A 21,053-nucleotide genomic window follows, 5' to 3' on the forward strand; every position below is an offset into this window, starting at 1 on the left:
CACTGGCTGAGACCAGCAGGTAGGGGTGCTTCTGCATGCCTCTCAGCATATCCTGTCAGTTCCTGGGTTGTTGGAGACTGCTGAGTGCAGCCAAGCACCTGGGCAACCCCTGAGTGGCTGCTGGGCACAGGTGAGCATGCCCCCAACCCTCTGCTACATCATCGTGCAGCCACAGGCATCTGTCAGCTGCAGGCAGGTGGGGAATGGGCGGCATCTGTTTTCCTGTGCATGAGCCCTGACATCTGGGCACCTGTGTCCCAGGGCCTGGCCCCACACCTCATCACGAAACACCCCACAATATACACACAGCCCTGACACGGAGCCCAGGAGAACCCCCCATGCTTGAGCACAGTCCCATGGAGCCCAACTGGGCTGCTAGGCAGCTTTTTTGTGATTCAATCTTAAAGGTAAGAAGATGTAGTTGTTACAAAAGTGGTAGATGCATTCAGGACTTCAGCAGGGTGGAATACAATTGCACATAGGTGCCCGAGTTCAGTTAGATGCCTAACAGGTAGAATAGAGTCTGGCCCTTAGTGTAAATGCAGTAGTATCAGTAAAACTGTAGTTAAACCATAATACTATAGTGGTACTGTACAATGCACAGCTTGCTTGTATAGTTGCAGCCACCTGAGTAGCACTTTCCTGATATAGCATATACTTTTCTTATACTAGGAAACCTTCCTTGTAGCTTTAATAACTGTACTAGAGCCCTGGGAGATTTACTACCTATATATTTATAAAATAATGCATACAATGTTCGCAGGACTCTCTTGCAATTGTGGAGTCTTACCAGTGAGCAGTTTCAAAAATTGAAATGAGTATTGTTATATGTATGCCATATTTTGGTTCTCTTCTCTCAGCATGAAATAAGCTGCACAGTAATTTTATGTTTACTTAGCATCCAAGAAGTAAAATTTGGTTTGGCAGTTGCATTTAGCAAAACATTGGAAACTTGAGGGGAAAAAATATCATTTAACAAGGAAGGTCAACCTAAATGCTAAGAACTGGGGTGCTGTGAATCTTAGTTTTTCAAAACTGCTTTCCTAATCTCCTTCCACCATTGGCCACCTGACAGAAATTTAACATTTTTTTCCTTTTCTCAGTGGATGAAAAGCATAGTCAGAAATAGCCGCTGAGTTAGAATCATGTGCAAAAGCTCCTTTTGTGCTTTTGTTTCCTAATTGCTCTTGGAAGATTTTTCAGATTGAGCTGATGCAGTTGGTGTATGAATTTCCTGGCAGATGAGGAAGGTGACTGCATCCAGAAGACGTTTCAGAGTGTAAATTCACAGCCTTTCCATGTCTAATCAAGGAACGTAAACCGTTAGCCACATGTTCTCCATTTCCATCACATTTTTTCACACTTAAACAAAAACATGCCAAAGAAAAGGTGCTACATTCTTTAATGCCCCCAAATAGGAACCACAGGAGTCTGTTAAATGTGGTGGCCGTTTCCAGCTTGCAAATCAATTTTCCTTGTGGTGGTGAAGTGGTGAATAATGCCTGGCTTGTTTTAAGGAGGCATGACTGATTTTGGATGAAGGATCCTGTCACTTTGGCATTTTTCATTTTATTTATTGCACACAACCGTATAAAACTTGGTCCTGATCTAAGTGCCAGGCATAATAGTGGAAATAGCTGAAAGGACCACAGAACTACTGGTGGAGTAAAGGGGCTTCTCCTGAAAGGCATCTTCTGGACTCCTCTGAAATTATTTTGAATAACATGGCAGTCAAGGATTTCATCAGCTGGTATCTGCTGGCTTTATTTTTTCTTCCATTTTGCCTGTGTCAAGATGAATACGTGGAGGTGAGCAGAGGATCTTATAAACCAGTGGCCAAAGTATTGCAAAGTCATCACCAGACTGGCCATAAAGGTTCCAGAAGCAGGGAAATATTGAGACAGCGGAGTCAACTTGTAGAGTGGACGATTGATGATAATAGCACTTCTACAGACCAAAAAGCCCAGAGACCAGAGGTAGATGATGTAGAGCAGACTACCTCAGACAGAGTCCAGGTACTCTGAATTAATCTTCTAAAGATAACTGTAAAAGTTAATGAAAATTTTCTAAGATATATATTTAAGAAAATAGGATTATATAAGATGCTTATTGGTCTGTATGCTGTTGGGTTGTGATACAGAATCTCTTAATTAGGTGGTAGAACAAACCATGGTGTGGGGAAGTGATAACAACACAGCCAGCATCCCATTGTTCTACTGAAACCTTGATCCTGTTCAACCAGGTATTGTAATATACAGTTTCTCAATTAATGTGCCATTTATTGTCTAGCAAAATAAGGCTTTATGATCAACTTATTATATCCTTTGAAGAGGAAAATTATAGACTCTGTAAACAGATATTATGTATAAGGACACTGTTCTGTTGGCAGGGAAAATACAGTTTACTTTAAATTTACATGTAAGAAAATATATCCTTTTAAGCTTAGGAAGGTAATTTTAATGCAATACTGAATATTTTCAATCATTATTCTTTGCAGTGTTTTTTTTTCTCTTAACTCATGGCACTTTTATTGGGTTTGAGATCTAAATATGGTTAATGATATATCAAATTGCTGCCAGTTTAATTTTATTTTTTGTAAAAAGAGCTAAATGAGTGTTGTATAAATGTCTGCAGAGTCTACTTTTTATATTGGGGAGTTTTTATAACAGATGTTATATAGAGTTTTACTATTCTAGGCATTAGTTTCCCACAAAGGAAAAATTGCCATCATTTGGTCATACATAAAATAGGACAATTCAGGGTTGTTGTTTTTTTAAAGGAGTGAACGTTGTAGAGGATAGCATGAAACTTTTGAGTAATAAATAGGAAGTTCTATTGCAGGCTGAAGTTTTTATGTAGCTTATTTTACACTCAGTAGCAAAATGCAGTATTATTCTCAGTCACTACTGAATGCAAATGATTTGATTATTACATTTTAGCTGACATAATTGTATCTTTTTTCAACCTAACCATGGCAGCTTGTATTCTAAAAGCAGAAAGAGGCTGATGTGGGTTGAATAGCTGATTCACAGCTGTCTCATGAGAAGCAGAGATGAGCTTAGGTAATGTTGAGGAACTTAAGGAGTTGCAGTACATTCGAGTATGGCAAAATATAGGCTTAAATACTATAACTACACTGCACTGTATGCAAGCTTTTTGACACAATCAAGAAATATATTATTTAATATTAATTAAATTGTATGTGCTATAAAGAAACAGTATAACTAGTAGGCATATATAATAATGGACCCATTAGTGTATGTTCCCATGAAGTACCATGCAAGTATGTATCTTAAACTTTATGCTGCTCGTAATTAAAATGATTTTCCACATGGCTGAGTGGTTAAGGTGCTAGACATAAATTCTTAGGGGTTTGAAGCCCACTTCTGGTAGCCCTGCTTCTGGGGGTTGGAACAGATGACTCTTGAGGTCACTTCTGACCCTGTAATTCTAATTTCATACCATCAGCAATGGGACAATCAAATGTTGTCATAGATTGTATCCTAGAAACACTCCCTACAGGATGGCAAGTGAGTTGTGCACTGGGCATTGTGAACATCTGTTTATCTTAGCACACCACATTATTTGGTTGAAAATTACCCACCTGCTAGAGAAATGCAAATCTTATCAGGCTTAACTCAGAGAATAGCTGCAGGTACTTAGAGTAAAAACATATGGCCATCTAGTGAGTGAAAAAGGAAAAATGTATAGGTTACTAATGCTTCAAAATCCTCTGTAACAATTTTCATAGTGTTCTCTAAGTGCATATTAACACTGGGATGGCAGTAGAACAGTCTCTTGAAAAGTGCTTTTACTAAAGCATTTTAGTAAAAAAAAAAAACAAAAAACAACATTTAAATGCTGAGCACATAGGGAACAGAGGAAAGAATTTCTGCCTTTGAATTCCTTCAGATTCTCCTGCCTCCCCTCCCCACCTGGTGAATCGCTGTTTCTCATTCTACTGTTCCTCAGCATGCTGCTACTGCTGCCATCTCAGACTTTAGGGCTAGGGAGAGGCATTCAAAAAGCCTGAGCCTGAATTGATTCAATCTTTGCAGGTTAGTTTAACCTGGCTAGGCTGAACCGGATTATAACTGGACAGACATTCTCTCTGGATTGAGGAAATACAGGCACATACCTGCAGTAGCTCAGGCCAGAAACCAGAGGGGTGATGCTAGAGCAGCCCTCCCTTCCCTTCTATAGTGCTAAGCTAAGGAGGGCTGTAGCCAGGCCCTAGCAGGATGCTCTGATTAGGGGAATCTGCCTGCACCATCCCAGGTTTTTTTTAGCTAGCTGCTCAAGTGTGGCGGGGGGGAAGTGTTGCTGGACTCCAGCCCCCAGCCAACACTCTGAGGCAAGGGATAGTGTGTAGTGCATGCATCTGTTGGTGATACAGAGCTTTTAAATCTTCTTTATACTGTCTGCAGCAAACTGACAGGCAAGCAAGCCAGCAGGGGGCTGATAACAGTGTTTATCACCCCATCAGCAAAACAACAGCCTCTCTCCATTAGTTCAAACTCTTCTTAAACAGTTTACCAGCTGACCTGTTGATTAGCTCCAATCTGTTGATTAGCCCTAAATGGTCACTGTTCTATCTGCCTGTCCCAGTGAAATCAGAGACACATACACAGATACCTATCAGCATTAGCTAGCATACCACATGCCTAGTGTCTATGGGGCTGGGGTCCATGCTGTGGGAGATGGGAAGGTAGGAGTCCAGAAAGTAGGCAGGGGATTCCTTCTTGAGCAGTGAACAGCGAGGGTGGGGTGGGGCAGGAAAAGCCAGGCAGACCCTACTGTACCTGCAGCCTCTGCTAGACCTCAAGCCAGAGAGGAGAGGGGAAGGGCCAGTTCTGCTGTAGAGCAGAGAGCCCTGTCCAGCCCAGAAAGCATGCTGGGGGTGTCTGATTTACTTTAAACCAGCAAGCGGTCTGGGATAGACATTGCATAAACTGGCTTGACCCAAAACAGTTAAGTCTGATACTACATTCAACCGGATTTATCTCAAACAGGTTTCAGCCATTTTCAGACTGGCTTATGTGCACTGAATGTCTGTTCTGTTACAGGTTTAAACCAGTTTCTGATTACTTAAATTGGTTTATGTGTAATATCTGTCCCTAGCCTAGAGGGTACTTCAAGCAATGGAGGCACAAAAAAGTAGTATTATTGCTCCCATTTCTCCTCAGTGACTGCAGACCTGCTAACTGTGCATCATCTTTGCTAATCTAGGAGATTTCAGGGTAGGTCCTCAAACGTATTGTAGTAGAGTGCATTGAAAGCCCCCTTGGAGATTTTTATTCTAGTTGTTCTGCTCTCTCTCACATGGCATGCTAGTGAAGGACTATACAATTTGAATGGGGGGGAGGGGAAAGGTAGGGACTACATTTTAATTTAGTTTTGGTTATATGATTTAATACAAATTGCTTGTAAGTAATAGAAGTTCTAGTCCCAGATGCAGAGTACCATTGAAATACATGGGGACATGTGTATAATTATTCATGTTATTTTTACACCTACAGTACTGAACTGCTTATTGGGTGAAAAAGTGTGACTCTAACCAATAAGAATACAGTTGAATTTATGGCATTTGCATATTATTCCAGTGTCTGAGAGAGAATCTCCCTTGCTGAGAGAAACAACTCATGAGTCACTTAAAACGAGATGAAACCATAGCCAAGATACAATAGGGAGAGTCCAGCATGAGCTGGCTAGTAGAAAAGTTGGATTATATCTGAAGAGTCTGTTTATTTTGGGGGAACAAATGTGGCTATAAGCTGTTCCAAGGGATTTGTCATCACCATCCCTGGTAAGCAGACCTGCCAGGAGCTGATCTAATTTATGGTGAACACCTTCCTTCCGCAAGAGATGACTGTGAGCTGCTTGGTATTAATTGCGTCCTGCAGGTTTGGATCTACATGTAGGATGCCCACCAAAGGATTTGGAAGTATCTGAAGCCCCAGGCAGGGGTGAAGGATGCTTGCTGGTAGCAGGGCCACGTATGGTTTTTGCATGACTCACAGCTTCAGAATTGTTCTGGCTGATTTGACTTGGGACATGAAAAATTTTCTATATAAAAATAAATAAATAAAAGTTTCAGCCTTGAATGGCTTGGTGTAGTTAGAAGGTGAAAGCCTGGCCCTTGCACCGTGGACAGGTCAATCCCTGCGAGAGTCTACAAATGCGAGGCTCTCAGCTACACAATTTATGGCAATGGGGGATTGCTTTTGGGCTTTCCCCCTAGCTTGCTCCTTCAAACTTTTGGCTAAGGGAAAGCGAGACTATGCGGTATCTGAACACCAAGGCCTCCAGCCTGGACGTAGGATGCCTGCCATTGATTTGGGAATAGCTGAAGCCTCAGACTGAGTCCAGGAAGTAGGATATGTACTGGTAGTAGTGCCACACAGACTTGAATGATTGAGCTCTGCTCAGTCAAAATTTGAAACTTAATTCAGAACTGATTTGACCCTGGAAACAAAATTTAAAAACAAGTTCCAGCTGAGAATACTTGCAGCTGGCAATGCAAGGGAATGCCCTGACCCTAAAATGCAGCCCATCTCTAAGATATGGAAGTCAGTGCCGGTGCTGAGAGAATTCTCTGCTGGGCCTTTTCTCGTTTCCATTTTCTCTGAAATTCTTACCACTAGAAAAATAACTCTGCACCTCTTGCCTAGCTGGGCAGTGCAGGTGGTGCTTTTAAAATATGTGGAGCCAGAAAATGTGCTGGGGAGAGCTCTCCTTGCTGTAGCTCCTGCTGTCCTGTCTGTGGAGGGAGCAGCAGAGCAAGCCCCCTGCCTTCTCCTCAGATCTGGGACCCTGGTCAGGGGAGCAGGTAGGTGGCTTTGCCTCATTGCTCCAGTCCTCTCCCAAGCTGACCTGGGAGAGGGGGGATCAGCAAGGCAAGACTCCCAGCCCATGAGTTGTGTCTTTCTGCACCTATAGATTTAGTGACTATCAAATTAAGGTCATGCAAACATAAACAGTTTAGATCAAGTTATAGAGCAAATATCTTCAGTGCTCCCTGTCACCCTAATTTCCCATCCATCTCAGCAAAACTGTGAGAGGCTTTTCACAGCCTACTGAATTGTATTTATGTTTAGGGAAAAAAATTGCACAAACTCTTCAAGCAACAAAGTTTGTAAGGACTTTGACAAGTGAGTTGGAAATGAATCTTTCCCAGTTTAGGGAAAGCAGCTTTGCATTATCCATCTTTCATATTTAAGTCTCAAATCCCCAGATTTGTACTTTAAAATGTATTAAAATGTATCGTTCATCTGCATGGAGCTCTGTATTGCTTGAGACCTCTCCTGAATATTCATTGTACTTGGGACATTGAATGTGACCAGATTTTTCACTCTGAAATCAAAGGATTTGTAAGGATAAAAGCCAACATGAAGTCAAGAAGTGTAAGGATAAAGTAAGAATTGCCAGAATTCAAGCTGTCTTAGGCCTTGCAAAGGACAGAAAAATAAATAGCAAAATGTTCTTCAGTCATACAAATTAAAAAAAAAAAGTTGTGAAAGCAGGGAGGATGGGGTAGAGATTAAGAATAATCAAGGTATATCCTCCAAAATAAAAGACTACTTCAGCTTTTCCATAAAGGCAAAGTTGGCAATAGGGGCAAAGACAAGATACCTAATTGGAACAGGTGACCATCCATCCCTAATTGGGCAGGACAGTCCTGAAATGTGAACATCAAGTCCCAGTCCCAGGCTCAATGGCTCCAGGACAGCATTTGGCCCAGATTCCCCTGGACACTGTCAATTATCATCCCAGTATCATGTGCAGGGATCCAGGTTTTCTGTTTGCCATGAGACAACAGGAAACCATGGGTTTCCCCTTGCAAGCTGGAAGAGTTCCAGCCTGCAAGGGCTGCTTGGGGCTGGGAGAAGCAGGACCCAAGGGGTGCCATTTGTATATGTATGCATGCACACATGCACATGGCCGGGAATACAGCCCCACGCAGTAGTGGAGAGCAGCTCCCCCAGCTGCCTGCAGGTAAGTCTGTGGGGGGAAGGGGTATAGGCAACATGGGAGGGAGGTGGTAGGCTGGGGTGGGGGGGAGGGAGAAGACCGAGGCCCCCACAGTAAGGGAGTGAGTGAGGCAGGATTGGCGGCTGGGGCTGGGGATGCTGCTCGGCTGGGGTGGTGCATAGGGCCTGGGGCCCAGGGCCGGGGCAGAAATGCACAGCTGTGGGGCCAGGGTGGGGAGCAGGACAGAGCCACGGGTAGCTTGTCAAGAAGGTGTCAGGGGGACATGTATCCTGCCTTTGCATCAGGAAAAGGTGGTCACCCTAAGTGGGAATGAAGATATGAAATTGGAATTATCATAGAATCACAGAAAATTAGGAGTGGAAGGGACATCAGGAGGTCATCTAGTCCAACCCCCTGTTCAAAGCAGGACCAATCCTAATTGGATCATCCCAGTCAAACCTTTGTCTAGCTGGGTGTTAAAAAGAGAGAGAGGAAAAGGGGTGGTTCACTTCAAGTAGCCCTTCACAGACCTTGTAACTTCACTATTTCCTTGTGAATAATTCTGAAAACCACTTGCAGTTTGAAATATATCAGTCCTTGAATGTGAAGCCCAGTTGAATGTGAAGCCACTTGCATATGCATAATATTTTGGGATGAACATTAACTATCAGACTTTATTACTGTAATAAATATGGATAATTATTACTTTATCCTTGATACATTATTTTGATAATAGGAATAGTGTCTTGTTGGAAGAGCTCTGTAATCCCTCTTGTGCCCACACATGCACACATTATAACCAAATGCCTGCAATGTTATATTTCCATAAGTGCTTAAATTTCAGATGTGCCTAAAAAGTCTTGCATGGGTCTAAGTGACATGTTCACAACACCTTATATATGTCCAGGTCAGTTTTTGGCATTATTAGAATTTAGTGATTTTTTTTTTATTTTTTTTTTTTATACACTTACCCTTTTGAAAATCCAGGTCTATGCTCTTTCAGATTTAGCAGAGTGAGTGCTTTTGATTGAAGATGCTCCAAGCCACAGCTCTGATCCCACTGCTTTTTTGCATCCAGACTGGCTTGCCTGACCAGAATCCTTCTGAGGTAGTGAGAGTACGTGCAGGCGTGCTCTGTCCCTGTGTGCAGTGAATTGCAGGATTCTGTGCTCAGTGGTCTATGATTTTTAGTCACTCAGATTTTTTATTTTCATAGTTTCATAGTTTCATAGTAGGTAGGGTCTGAAGGGACCTAAGCAGATCATCAAGTCCGACCCCCTGCCATGGACAGAAAAGGACGTTCGGGCCAGACGACCCCGGCCAGGTGGCTGTCTAGCCTCCTGTAGGGGCCAGCACCACTTCCCTTGGAAGTTGGTTCCAGCTCCTAGCCGCCCTGACAGTGAAGTAGCGTCTCCTGATGTGGAGGTCATGAAATTCTGATATCTTAGTCATGACATTAGGATCCCACAGGGTGGCACTGCTCCAGAGTCAGCCCTTGGGGACACACCTCATCCTACTATCCTAGGACCTGGAGGGTGGACCTTGGAATTGCCTAATTGAATATTAGGCCCCCCAAAATATCAGCTGTGCAATTCCTAATAGTATACAGAGCACTGCTGGGAATCACTCCCCACCCACTTGGTGCATATCGACTCCCTGAAATCAAACAATGCATCACTTTAGAACAGCTGTGAAATTACACTGGTCAGAACTCTCGAGACAGACATCACGAGAGCGATTTGGGTACCAATGCAGCTGTATTACCTCATTTCCAGGATCTAGCGCGTGTGCAAATGGGAGCTCCCAGGCTTGGTACAGAGGAAGTGTAGATAAGCCTGCATCAGTATGAAATTAGAGGCAAGGAGGGAAGCAAGAGAATGTATAGGATAGAAATACAAGTGGTCACCCATAATTGGGATGAGACAAGAATCTAGGAAAAGTAAAACACAAAGAGAAAAAGAGACATAAGAAGAGAAGAGAAGGTTTTCCTATCAGAAATGCATTCGTCTATACCAGACAGAGTATTACACCCAGAAATGTGGATTCAAGTATCAGTAACTAGCATTAACAAGAAAAGGCAAAATTACTTGGCTCAAGTTCAGTTATTTACATGCACCTGAAGAATAACATTTAGTCAGAGTAAAACTATTACACCAACAGGGCTAAGACTTGAATGTTGCCAGATAGCCTCACCTATATACTGAATTTTTCACAAAAGTCCTCACAATATCTCCATTTGAAATTCTTTTTTATAATAAATAAAAAAAGGAAAACAAATTATGTAAAAACTCATATCTCATCCTGCCTAGATAAATAACTCACTGTGTGTAGCGTAGTTGTTTTATTAGCAAAAGATTAATTTTGCTCATTACATGAGGCAGATTTGCACACTTTTTCTTTGGAATTCATGTGAAAGTCAAGTATTTTTTTTCAAAAGGAAGATTTTTCTTTGATATTGTAACTCAGAAACAATTGAAGGACCTCAGTTTTAAAGTTTTAAATGGACACTGAGCTTGGGATATATAAAAAAGAGAAATGTCCCAAGAGTTTATCAGAATATGCCAATTTAGGGATGTAATGCAGCCCTTGCTACCAGGATGCATACGTGTATGTTTAGCCAGTAAAATCCCAGAATGCTGTATTTAAATACTGTGCATTTTTGTGCACTCAGCCCCCTCCGAGTGGACCCCAGAATACAGACTGCAGTGCCTGCTGTCGTGGAGATTTTGGAATGAAACTCTATCAAGGACCACCAGGACCTCCTGGACCTGCTGGGATGCCAGGTAAAAATGAAATTCCAGATGACTCGGTGCTCAGTCTAACCACAGACTGGGTTCAGTGAAAATCAGAGACCGATCCTAGCATCAGAATGCAGCTGGGGATCTGTGTCCAAACTTTTTAGCAATCAGGGTTGAGATTTGGATTCAGGTTTTAGGTTCCTCTGCTTGTGTGTAAAGTGTAGCAGCCATTTTTTCCTCTGTGCTCAGTTATGGAAATTCATTTTTTTTGTTCATTTGTGTTGCCTTCCTTCAAATAAAATAAAATAACTCTTTAAGATTGGAAAAAAAGTCTCTAGTGTATGGAAAACGTGACATAATAATTGAGGTTAGAATTTTGGTCTGGTGCTTGCTGTGGAAAGAGAGGTGGCTCTTAAAGGGGTAAAGATAATTAGGCAGTGGACTTGATATGGCAGTTGCCTTCAAGAATTTGAAACTGAGTCATAAAACAGCTGTGTAATATAAATGAGTTATGGTTCGGTTAGCTTGCCTCATCCTTTTGACCGGCTTGATTTCAGTCACTCGTCTGCTTTCATTCTCTTGTTGCAAGCTGCTGACGGTAACGGGTATCCTTCACAGCAAACCAGAAAATCTTTCTTGCAGTTGGCTGTTGATATTCCAGTGTTAACAGTTTCCAGTAACTGTTAGATCTGTGACACACTGTGCTGTATAAAGTTATTTAAATAAGCAGCTTTGGATGGCAAAAAAATGTAGAAATAACATGTTACTTGGACATTTTTGGCATTAGCGTGTTTTAAGGAATAAGATTTATTAAGTGAACCAGTCATCATCAACCCTCTACTCTATGTAAATACTATACTTAGGGGGAATATATGGGAGAGAATTTTACTACAAAAACATAACTTTTTTAGTTATGGAAAGTAACGCCACGAATATTTGCTGTACTAGAAAATGGCATATAATATTCACATTATCCCTTCTTTCTACTACTGCTGCTCAGGGTGGTTTAGTTTTTCAGACCTGTATTTTGCAGGACACACCTATTACTGCTCTCATCTAATGAGAAACTATAACTCAGCCAAATCCAGGGCAGACTAGCAGACTGTGCCACACCAGCTAAGGCAATGTGGTTTCATGGAGTCAGTAATGACTCCATGAAATTTGAACCACTGACGCCAGTAGGAGTTACAGATATGTAACTTAGGGAAGACCCAGGGGGGTCAGATTCAGAGCTGGCTTACATAATATGCCAGGGTGGTTAACTTGTAGTGCACATGCCACTAGTGGCACAGACAGCCTTTGCGTGTGGCACATGGCAGATTGGGGCGGGAGAACTCAGCACAGGGCAGATAGCTCCAGGAGGACAGGGCAGGAAGCAGAAAGCAGGGCAGCAGATTGGCTGGGAAGGGGATTGGAGTGGCACCCTGGGAGGGTACAGAGCTTAATTTGTGTCACACCTGCCAAAAAAGTTGGCTCCCACCATCCTGTGCAATCCCAGCAGGAGCATGTAGAGCTGTGCTGACAGTTTATGTAGTATTATCCAGTGTTATTACAGAGCCTCAACTATAGGAAGGAAGGAAAATGTAGTCTAGGAGTTAAGGTGCTAGGTCAGGTGTTGGGAGACCTCAGTTCATGTTCCTGATTTAACAGACTTCTTCCGTGAGCTCAAACTCACTGAGGGTCAGATCTAATAAAGGATTTAGGTGCCTAGAATGTAGGTGGTGCACTACCCAACTTTAGGGCTAGGTAAAGACAGTCAAAAAGCCTGAGGATGTATCGATTTAGTCTTCGCAGGTTAATCTAAGCTGCACAGATTAAATTGAAACAAAAGTGAACAGGTATTTAGCTTTGATTCAGGAAATGCAGCCACATACCTGCAGTGGCTCAGTTCACTTCCTCTCCCTGCAGCCCGCAAGGTCTCTGGAACTTGCAGTCCAGAATTACAGCATCAGGACTCTGCAGGGTTGCTCATCACTTCCTCTTTCTGCTTCCAGGCACCTCCGGGATTTGTAGTCCACAGTTAGAGCCAGCAGTAAATTTGAGTGGGGAAAAGGGTGTTTAACCCCCCCTCCCTGGCCTCAGACCTCAGTTGGGGTTTGCCGGGGAGAGCAGCCCCCCCCCCCGACTCTGCTGCATCCCCAGCCGACCTTGCCCCCTCCCTCCTCCACCCCCTTGTCAACCAGCCCTTACTGCTCCAGCTAGTGACCAGGGGGGCAGGGCCAGCCCTGCTCTCTGGAGCAGACAGCACAGCCCAGTCCAGGGCTGGAAAGCATGCTGGGGGACTGTGATTTAACTTGAACCAGGAAGGGGTCTGTGTCAGAAGTTTCATAAACCGGTTTGACCAAAATCAGTTAAGTCTGATACATTCAACCAGGTTTATCTTAAACCAGTTTCAGCCATTTTGAAGCTGGTTTATGTGCACTGATCTTCTGTTCTGTTTACAGGTTTAAACCAATTTCTGATCACTTAAATTGGTTTATGTGTAACTTCTGTCTCTAGCCTAGAGGTACTTGGCCCCTACAGTGAATCCAGAAGCGAGGTACCTTGGCTCCAGGTTAAGTGTACTGAGAAACTTAGATACTGCAAAATGGGATCCAGAGCAGCCACCATGCTCAAACTGGAGCTGCAAAGAGAAAATACTGAGGACAGGAGTGTATCTGAAACCCTACCTCTTTCTGAGACTTAGATGCCTCTGGGTGCTGCATGGAGGAACCTTCAGTGCATTTGAGAACCACAGCTTGGAAACCTCTCCTGAGGGTAGGCATGTACAACCTCTCTTTTAAAAAACTGACAAGGGCTTATTTTTTTCTATGGAGGGTACCTACTGGTTAAAGGATTTGCTTAGGATGCGGGACACATAGGTTTAATTTCTACATCAACTGATGGCCCCTAACCACAGGGCTATATCTGTTAGGAGGTGCCCTGCCAGCACCCCTTCTGTTGAAGCTGGGCCACTGGGCAGAAATGAGTGCAAAATTTGTGGTTACAGACAGAGTGAATGAATGCAAAAAGAAGTCTTATTTTATAGCCTAGTGATCAGGATACTCAGCAAAAACAGGGAGCTCTAGGGCATTTATACACATGCTCTGGGAGTGGGGTGGTGGTGCTTTAATTAGAGTGGCTCTCAGAGCCTCTCTAATTAAAGTGCCCGGAGTGTCTTGTGTATCACCGCCCTGTGCTTAAAAAATGGTGGCGGGGACATTTTATCTAAAGCTCATCGAACGAGCACCATGCACCATTTTTCAGTGCGGGATGCTGATGCATGAGATGCTGGAGTGCAATAATTACCATGTTCCGATGCACTGGAATTACAGCATGTTGAAGCAGCCTTGCTGTTTGTGTACAGGTGCCCCAAGGTTCTGGTTCTTGTTCTATACTTGGCATGAAACAGTCATTGTGGGAGGAAACAACTGAATTGATCTACAACTGGGCAGGCTTCTGCTTGTTACTACAACTGTTTTTCCACACTTTTTTTTTTTTTTTTTTGCATCTACCAATGGGAATACTGTCCTAATGTGATTCCCTCCCCAACCTTTTTTAAAATTGGATTCTAAGAAGGACTCTGTCATTTTAGTTTATGTAGAATAGTCGCAGCCATCCTGCTGTTTCTTTTGTTTTTATTTATGCTTTTTTGTAATTTTGGTTCCAATCATTTTTTTCTTTCTGCGTTATGGGACACTTCTTAAATGGCCTCTTCTCATGTATATGCAAAATCTGCACGTTACAATTACATTTTTATCTAACCAGATGCTGTTTGTAAATTTCTGATTTTAGTATGTATGAGCTATGTGTACATATTTGAATAATTACCCCATGGCACCTTTCCTTTTATTGGTATTTCTGTTTCCTTTCTCCATCTGATATACTGAATGACATTGGCAGTCTAAGAAAAACTACATTTACATTTAACCCAATTTCTTCAGAGTGTTTGTGTGTTCTTGATCTAACATAGGGATGGGCAATTATTTCAGCTGGAGGGCCACTTAATGAGTTTTGGTGCACTGCTAAGGGCCATGCCTTCCCCGCGCCAGGAGCACCAAAACTTGGGAGAGGCATGGCATGTGGCCGCAGAGAGTGGGCATGCGGGGTGCACCCTGCCCTGCGGCCACATGCTCTAGCTGGCAGGTGCTGCCGGCATCCCCCTGCTCACTCCCCTTGGGGTTGCCTGCGGCCATGCACCTACCCCATGACCCCTCCATGGCCCGCAGCTAGCAGGCACCCTCCATGCAGGGAGTGGCATGGTACATGGTGGGGGCACAGAGTGCAGAGCCACAGGGTGGTGTGAGGGGATTGGGTGGGGGGGCATGGACAGCACCCGCCGTCTGCAGTCTGTGGCCGTGGGGCGAAGTGCTCTGTCCTGCCTGCTGCCTGTGCGGCACCCTGCAGTCATGCCTGCCCCCCACTCCCTCCCGCCCCCCCACATGGGGAGCGCCTGCCCAGGCACATGGCCGTAGGGTGCCATGAGGGAAGCTGGTGCGGGGATCACTCCCCATGTGAGGGGGAGGGGATGTGGGGCATGGCCGCAGGGTGCCGCAAGGGCAGTGGGCAGGGGGGTGTGGACAGCGCCCACTAAATGCAGCACACAACTGCAGAGTGGGACGTGTCCCCCGTGCACGTTCACTGTGCAGCACCCAGCAGCCAAGCACTGCTCCACACCTCTCCCCGCACTGGAAGCTGGCTGTAGGCAGCAGGACATGCAGGGGGGGCGGGGCACGCAGGTGGATGTGGGTGTGGGTGTGGCGTGTGGCTGGGTGGGTGGGTGTGGTGTGTGGCTGGGTGGGTGCATGGCATGTGGTTGGATGGGCGGGTGTGTGTGGCACGTGGGTGTATGTCTGAGGTGTGGTGGGGGTGCATGGGGCCGGACACAGAGGAGGGTGGGGGGGTTGTGTGCGGCGGGATGTGGAACAGCGGCAGCGCTGCACTCTGTCCCTGCCACCTGCCTGTCATTCCTGATGGTTACTTTGCTAGTAGCTCAAAATAAAGTCCTACTTTTGTATATTGTGTGTGGTGGGTGTGGCATGTGAGTAGGGAGCTGGATGTGTGGAGGATTTGTGGGGGTATGTGTGCATGAGTGGGGGGCTGCCTGCATGTCAGGTCCAAGAAGCTGGCTAGGGGTAGGGGAAGAGAGGGAAGAAGAGGGAGCAGGGGATGCATGCAGCAGAGTTTGCCCAGGCAGGGCAGTGCAGGTGTAGTTTGCACCCCCGCCCCCCACCCCAACAAGGTCCACAGCTGCCCTTGTGGCACTCTGTATGGGGCTGAGAGCCACCCACTCCCACCTGGGGCAGCCCATGCTGTGCTCCGTCCTGCAACATGGCCCTGGCCCTGGCCCTGGCCAGTGCATACAGTTTCCCAGCAGGATTGTTCCCAGTGAGGCTGCAATCACCTGGGTACTTCTCAGGTCCCCCTGCCTCCAGTGGCTTCTCCGCCAACCAATGCCCCGCTAGGTGGTGGGAGAAGCTGCAGCTGTGTGGCTCCTGCCCCAGTGCTTGAGGCTCCAGCTCCTGGCTGCCTTCCACCCACTCTGCCTGCCTGGTGCAATCACCAGCTGCCCACAGGTGGCTGCTCGAGGTAGAGGGAGGTGAGCAGCACCTGGGCAGCTGCAGCCTCACTGGGAGCAGTCCTGCTGCTGGGGGGCTGGGGCTGGGGCCAGGGCTGGGCCATCAGAGGACATGGGTGGAAGTGTAACGCAGGCTCCCCTAGGCAGGAGTGGGTACATTGGCAATGTGTAGGGGGTGCACGTGGGTGCACATGCACCCTCTGAGATTGGCAGTGCATCCTCTGCAAAAAGCGCCGCCAAAACTGTCGACTGTGCCTGAGGTCAGTCGCTGCACCCCCCACCCCTTGCTGCCAACACCACTGATGGTGTCTGTGGGAGGTCCCCATTGCTGCTGGCGGCATCTGTGGGTGGTCACTGACTGCCAGTTGGTGCTTACCATCCCCCTCACTCCTGTTGCCGACAGCGCTGTGGCTGCCTGTGGGAGTTCACTGCTTGCTGCCATGCTCCCACAGCTGACAGCACTGCTAGCCACCTGCGGGAGCTCGCTGTGCCTCCACAGCCTTCAGGGACATGCGGTGTTCATGAGTGTGTGCAACTTGGCCCCATGTGGAGCACTTCTGGGATGGATACAATCAATTGGTGGGTGCCTGTCAGCAGATCAGGTCTAATCAGTTGGCAGGCCGGAACCAGCCCACAGACTGTATTTTGCCTGCAAGATATGGTTCTTGCTTTATTTGAATCTTAGATTGTTGTTGTGATTTTTTTTAAAACAAACGTAATTGTTTTCTTCGTTCTAAAAAAAAAAAGAGAAACCAAATTGCTCACTAGAAACCAGCATTTTTAATGTCCCTTTGCTATTTAACCACTCCTTTTATGGACAGCATTACTTTTCCTTAGCACCAAAACCATCTGATGATTCATTAAAAAGCACCGTTGAATTTGGCCTTAGATCTAGAAAATAATAATGATGTTCGTGAAAGTTTATAAGGAGAGTGACTAATCTCTACATATCAAAGAATGCTTAGCTGCAAAGAATCTAATTTCAGTTCAGTGATGATTAAATCAAGGCAGTTTCCATCTATAATTTCATTTAAAGGTTAAGAATTTAGCTCAAGTAATCCTAGTTTGATCCTAGGAGTTAATCATTTTTTTCTGGTTACCCTGAAAATCCTGGCAGTTGCCACAGATGGTTGCACAATATTTTCAATGCTTCAGTGATATCTTTTGTAAATATTGGGAAGAGTAGATGACATTACAAAAAATTTAAAAAGTTACTTTAAAATGAGCCTCTTTAGAAAATGATGAAACTGGATCAGCAGTGTTGCATCTTGAGTCGTCGTCTTCTACTTGTTTAAGAGTTCCACTACATATTACATTTATGCCACGATTAATATGTTAATCATGTTTAAATGGGAAGGGTTCTACATATGTACCAAATTTAAGGTGCCATAAAATGACAAACTAGCCATAGAAATGTTCCACATATAATGCAGAAGATTTTTGTGGCTGGTTTGTATGGCATCTTAAATTGAACATAAGGCATGTGTGGGACTGCCTTAGGGCTGGTGCCAACAATCAGCTGCTTGTTGACCCTGGCCCTAGCACAGTCTGATCTCTTGAACTGGCCCTGGTGATCATAGAATCATAGAAATTAAGGGCTGGAGGGGACCCTGAGGGATTGAGTCCACACCCTCTGCTCTGGGCTGGAATATTGCTGAGAATAAATGATCTCAGCAAGGTGTCTGTCCAGTCTCCTCTTGAAGACTTCTAAGGTTGGGGACTGCACCACCTCCTTGGGAAGTCTATTACAGATTTTGGTCACTCTTCCTGTAAATAAGTTCTTCCTTACATCCTTTAACAGTTTATGGCCATTGCTCCTTGTCCTCCCCTTAGGGTGACCTAGTGAACAGGTTTTTTTCCCATCTCCCAATATTCACCTCTTACATATTTATAGATGGCCACCAAGTCCCCCCTTAGTGTTCTCTTCCCTAGGCTGAACAGTCTCAGATCCCTTAGCCTTTCCTCATAAGGTTTGTTCTCCAGACCCTTAATCATTCTTGTGGTCCTTCTCTGAACCCTTTCAAGATTCTCCACATCTGTTTTGAAGTGTGGCACCCAGAACTGGACCCAGTACTCCACCTGAGGTCTCATCAGTGCTGAGTAGAGAAGAAGTATTACTTTCTTAGCCTTGCTCACGATGCATCAGCTAATGCATCCCAGTATGCTATTAGCTCTGTTGACTACAGTGTCATACTGGTGACCTGTGATCAACCATAACTCCAAGGTCCCTTTCAGCCATCATGCTGGCCAGGACATTTCCTCTTAACCCAGGGGTGGGCCAGATGTGGCCCACCAGGCCATTTTATCTGGCCCACGGGGCCCCTAAAAAAATTTAGAAAATTAATATTTGTTTGCCCCCGGCTGCCTGTCATGCAGCCCTTGATGGCTTGCCAAAACTCAGTAAGCGGCCTTCAGCCTGAAATAATTGCCCACCCCTGGCTTAACCTATATTCATGTCACTGGTTACTTTGCCCCAGATGAAACACGCTGCATTTATCCTTATTGCACTTATCTGGTTCCACTCTGCCCATCAAGGGCCACATGGGCAGCCCTGCACCTTTACAGGTGCTCTGCCCCCTGGTCACCATCTTGGGACTTGAAGTCCCACCCCCTAATCTTTGACCTTTGCCACCAGAAGTCCTTCCCCTTGCCCCCTAGAAATACCCCTTTCAGCAGAGGGGTTTGTCACCTTGGAACCAGAAAAATACCAAATTATATTCTAGAAATCAAACATACTACAACATACATTAATTTCATTTCAAAACTTATTTTTGTCTTGATTTACACGTGTTTGTATAGTGTACGATGGTATAATAGCTTAAAATTAAGTCTTACTCTTGTATGTTGTAGAAGGCTGTGAGTGCAAGTATGGGGTTTGTGGGGGGCTGGAGGAGCATGTGGATGTGTGGGTGGCTGGGGAGGATTGTGGCATGTGTGGAGGGGGAGGGTTTCCTCACAGCCTGCCCCCCCCCCCATGGCAGGCAGAGCCCCTGCCATTACTGCTCCAAGTCCAGACTCTGCTCCTGCTGCTCCTGGCCCCATGGAGGCCCATGCTGCCACTCACAGCCACTTCCCCCACCCCTGTTTGTCACTGCTGCCCTTCTCCTGTCACTCCCCCCTGCTGCTCTAGCACCAGATCCCAGCTGCTCCTGTGGTCCTGGTGCTGTAGCCAGGAACCATGTGGTGCTGGAGCGGCTGGCCAGCAGATGAGGGAGAGAGGGGGGAGTGGGGAAATGGCTGTAGAAGGCGGGGGGAAGGGGGTAGTGAGTGGGCCTTCAGAGTGCAGCAACAGCTGGGCAGGAGTGTGGGGCCTGAGTCGGTGCACCTGGGGTTGGGGGTGGGGTGGGGTCGGGCTGGCCCGGCCTTGCTGCTTCAGCTGCTTAATCCTGCTGTTGGCTGTCTCTGGGTCCCACTGCTGCTGGCTCCTGTCATCTTTGACAGGCAGCCAGGGCAGATAAATCTTAATTGTCTAAATTTGTTAGGGGTCCCGTGGGCCAGAAAGAATGGCCTGGCAGGCAGGCCACAGGCTGTATTTTTCCCATCCCTGTCTAGCCAGTTTCCAACCCACCTGACCATGGACTCTGCCAGCCCAGAATCCCCCAGTTTTTTATAAAAGCATCATGGAAGAACTTATTGAAGGGCTTTTTAAAATCCAAGTATATGACATCAACCACGTCTGCCACATCTAATTGATTCGTTACTTGATCTCCCAGTGCCGGGGCCCAACAGTCAGCTGGTTGTTGACCCTAGTTCTGGCACAACCCCAGGTCACACGGGACTCTGAGTCCCTAGCATTTGACTTGCCAGTGCTGGGGAAACTTGGGATCGTGATCCAGGGCTCCCCCTTCATAGGCAAGCATAACGGGCACAATTGGGGTCTTATCCCTGACCTGAAAATTGTGCCTGATCTGAAATGTGTGGGGCTCAAATCCCATGGTGCCTTTAAATAAATGTGTGCCAGGAGCCTCAAAGAATGTGCCAGTTCCTTCATAAGTTCCTAGTCAGCCTGAGAAACTATATTCTGAAATGTTAGGCAGAGCTGGCTGAGTTGGCTGACCTGTGAGAGACTCCTCATAGGTTACAGTACTTTTCTGCCCAAGTCATTTGTATTTGTGCAGATAGGTGGCAAGCTGCTTTTTTGGATTCATTTGAGAAAAGTGGCCTGCTTCTGCATGTGTGTTGAACTGCCCTATACTGGGCAGCTACATGCCTAGCTCCTGTCTAAGCCTAACTGGGATCTAAGTCCCTTGAGGAGGCTGATGGAGCAGGCATGCTCAGAGCATGCCCAATACATATTAGCAACATAAGAACACTCACAAAGTGGAGTTTGGCAATTTTCTTCTTAACACATACCTAGAAGAGAAGGAGGACATACCCAATTTTAAAAGCACCATGTAGTGGTTAGAGTGCTTGCTCAGGAAGTGGGAAATCTGGTTTCAATTCCCACCTTCACCTGGAGGGGTTCAGACCTATATCTCCCACCTTCTTAATTACAAGACTGGGCAACTTCCACCCTTCTTGCTGAAGCTGTCTCACTGTGCAGGGTGGGAGACAAGGTACAGTGGGCTGGATTGAGTTAGAGAAAGGGCAAGCGAAAGACTGACTCAGTAGTCCAGTGTTAGAAGCACACACCTGGCAGGAGAACGACAGTCTCTCCTACATGAATAATTTCTTTTTATCATTCCAATGACTACACAATACATAGTGCATAGCCAGTGGTTGGAGAAGGGACTGCGACACGGGATTCCTCTCCCAGCTCAGTGTCCTGATCATTAGGCTTCATGCTT

At 45.6% G+C, this 21,053-nt stretch overlaps 1 protein-coding gene across 3 annotated transcripts in view; it reads left to right on the forward strand.

Moving 5' to 3' along the window:
- Nucleotides 1–1,225: 1,225 nt before the first annotated feature.
- C1QTNF3 (C1q and TNF related 3) overlaps nucleotides 1,226–21,053 on the forward strand; it is a 32,671-nt gene continuing 12,843 nt past the window's right edge. Inside the window, exons 1-2 of one of the 3 annotated variants that reach the window (XR_009461160.1) lie at nucleotides 1,226–2,015; nucleotides 10,643–10,754. Coding sequence is in view for 2 of the 3 variants with exons in the window: in XM_019495855.2 (XP_019351400.1) it covers nucleotides 1,725–2,015; nucleotides 10,643–10,754 (403 nt within the window). In the remaining variant the exon portion in view is untranslated. The remainder of the gene's footprint in view (nucleotides 2,016–10,642; nucleotides 10,755–21,053) is intronic. The other 2 variants (XM_019495855.2, XM_019495856.2) reach the window with 2 other exon arrangements.

The sequence above is a fragment of the Alligator mississippiensis genome, chromosome 3 (genome assembly GCF_030867095.1).
Source record: "Alligator mississippiensis isolate rAllMis1 chromosome 3, rAllMis1, whole genome shotgun sequence".
Lineage (NCBI taxonomy): Eukaryota > Metazoa > Chordata > Crocodylia > Alligatoridae > Alligator > Alligator mississippiensis.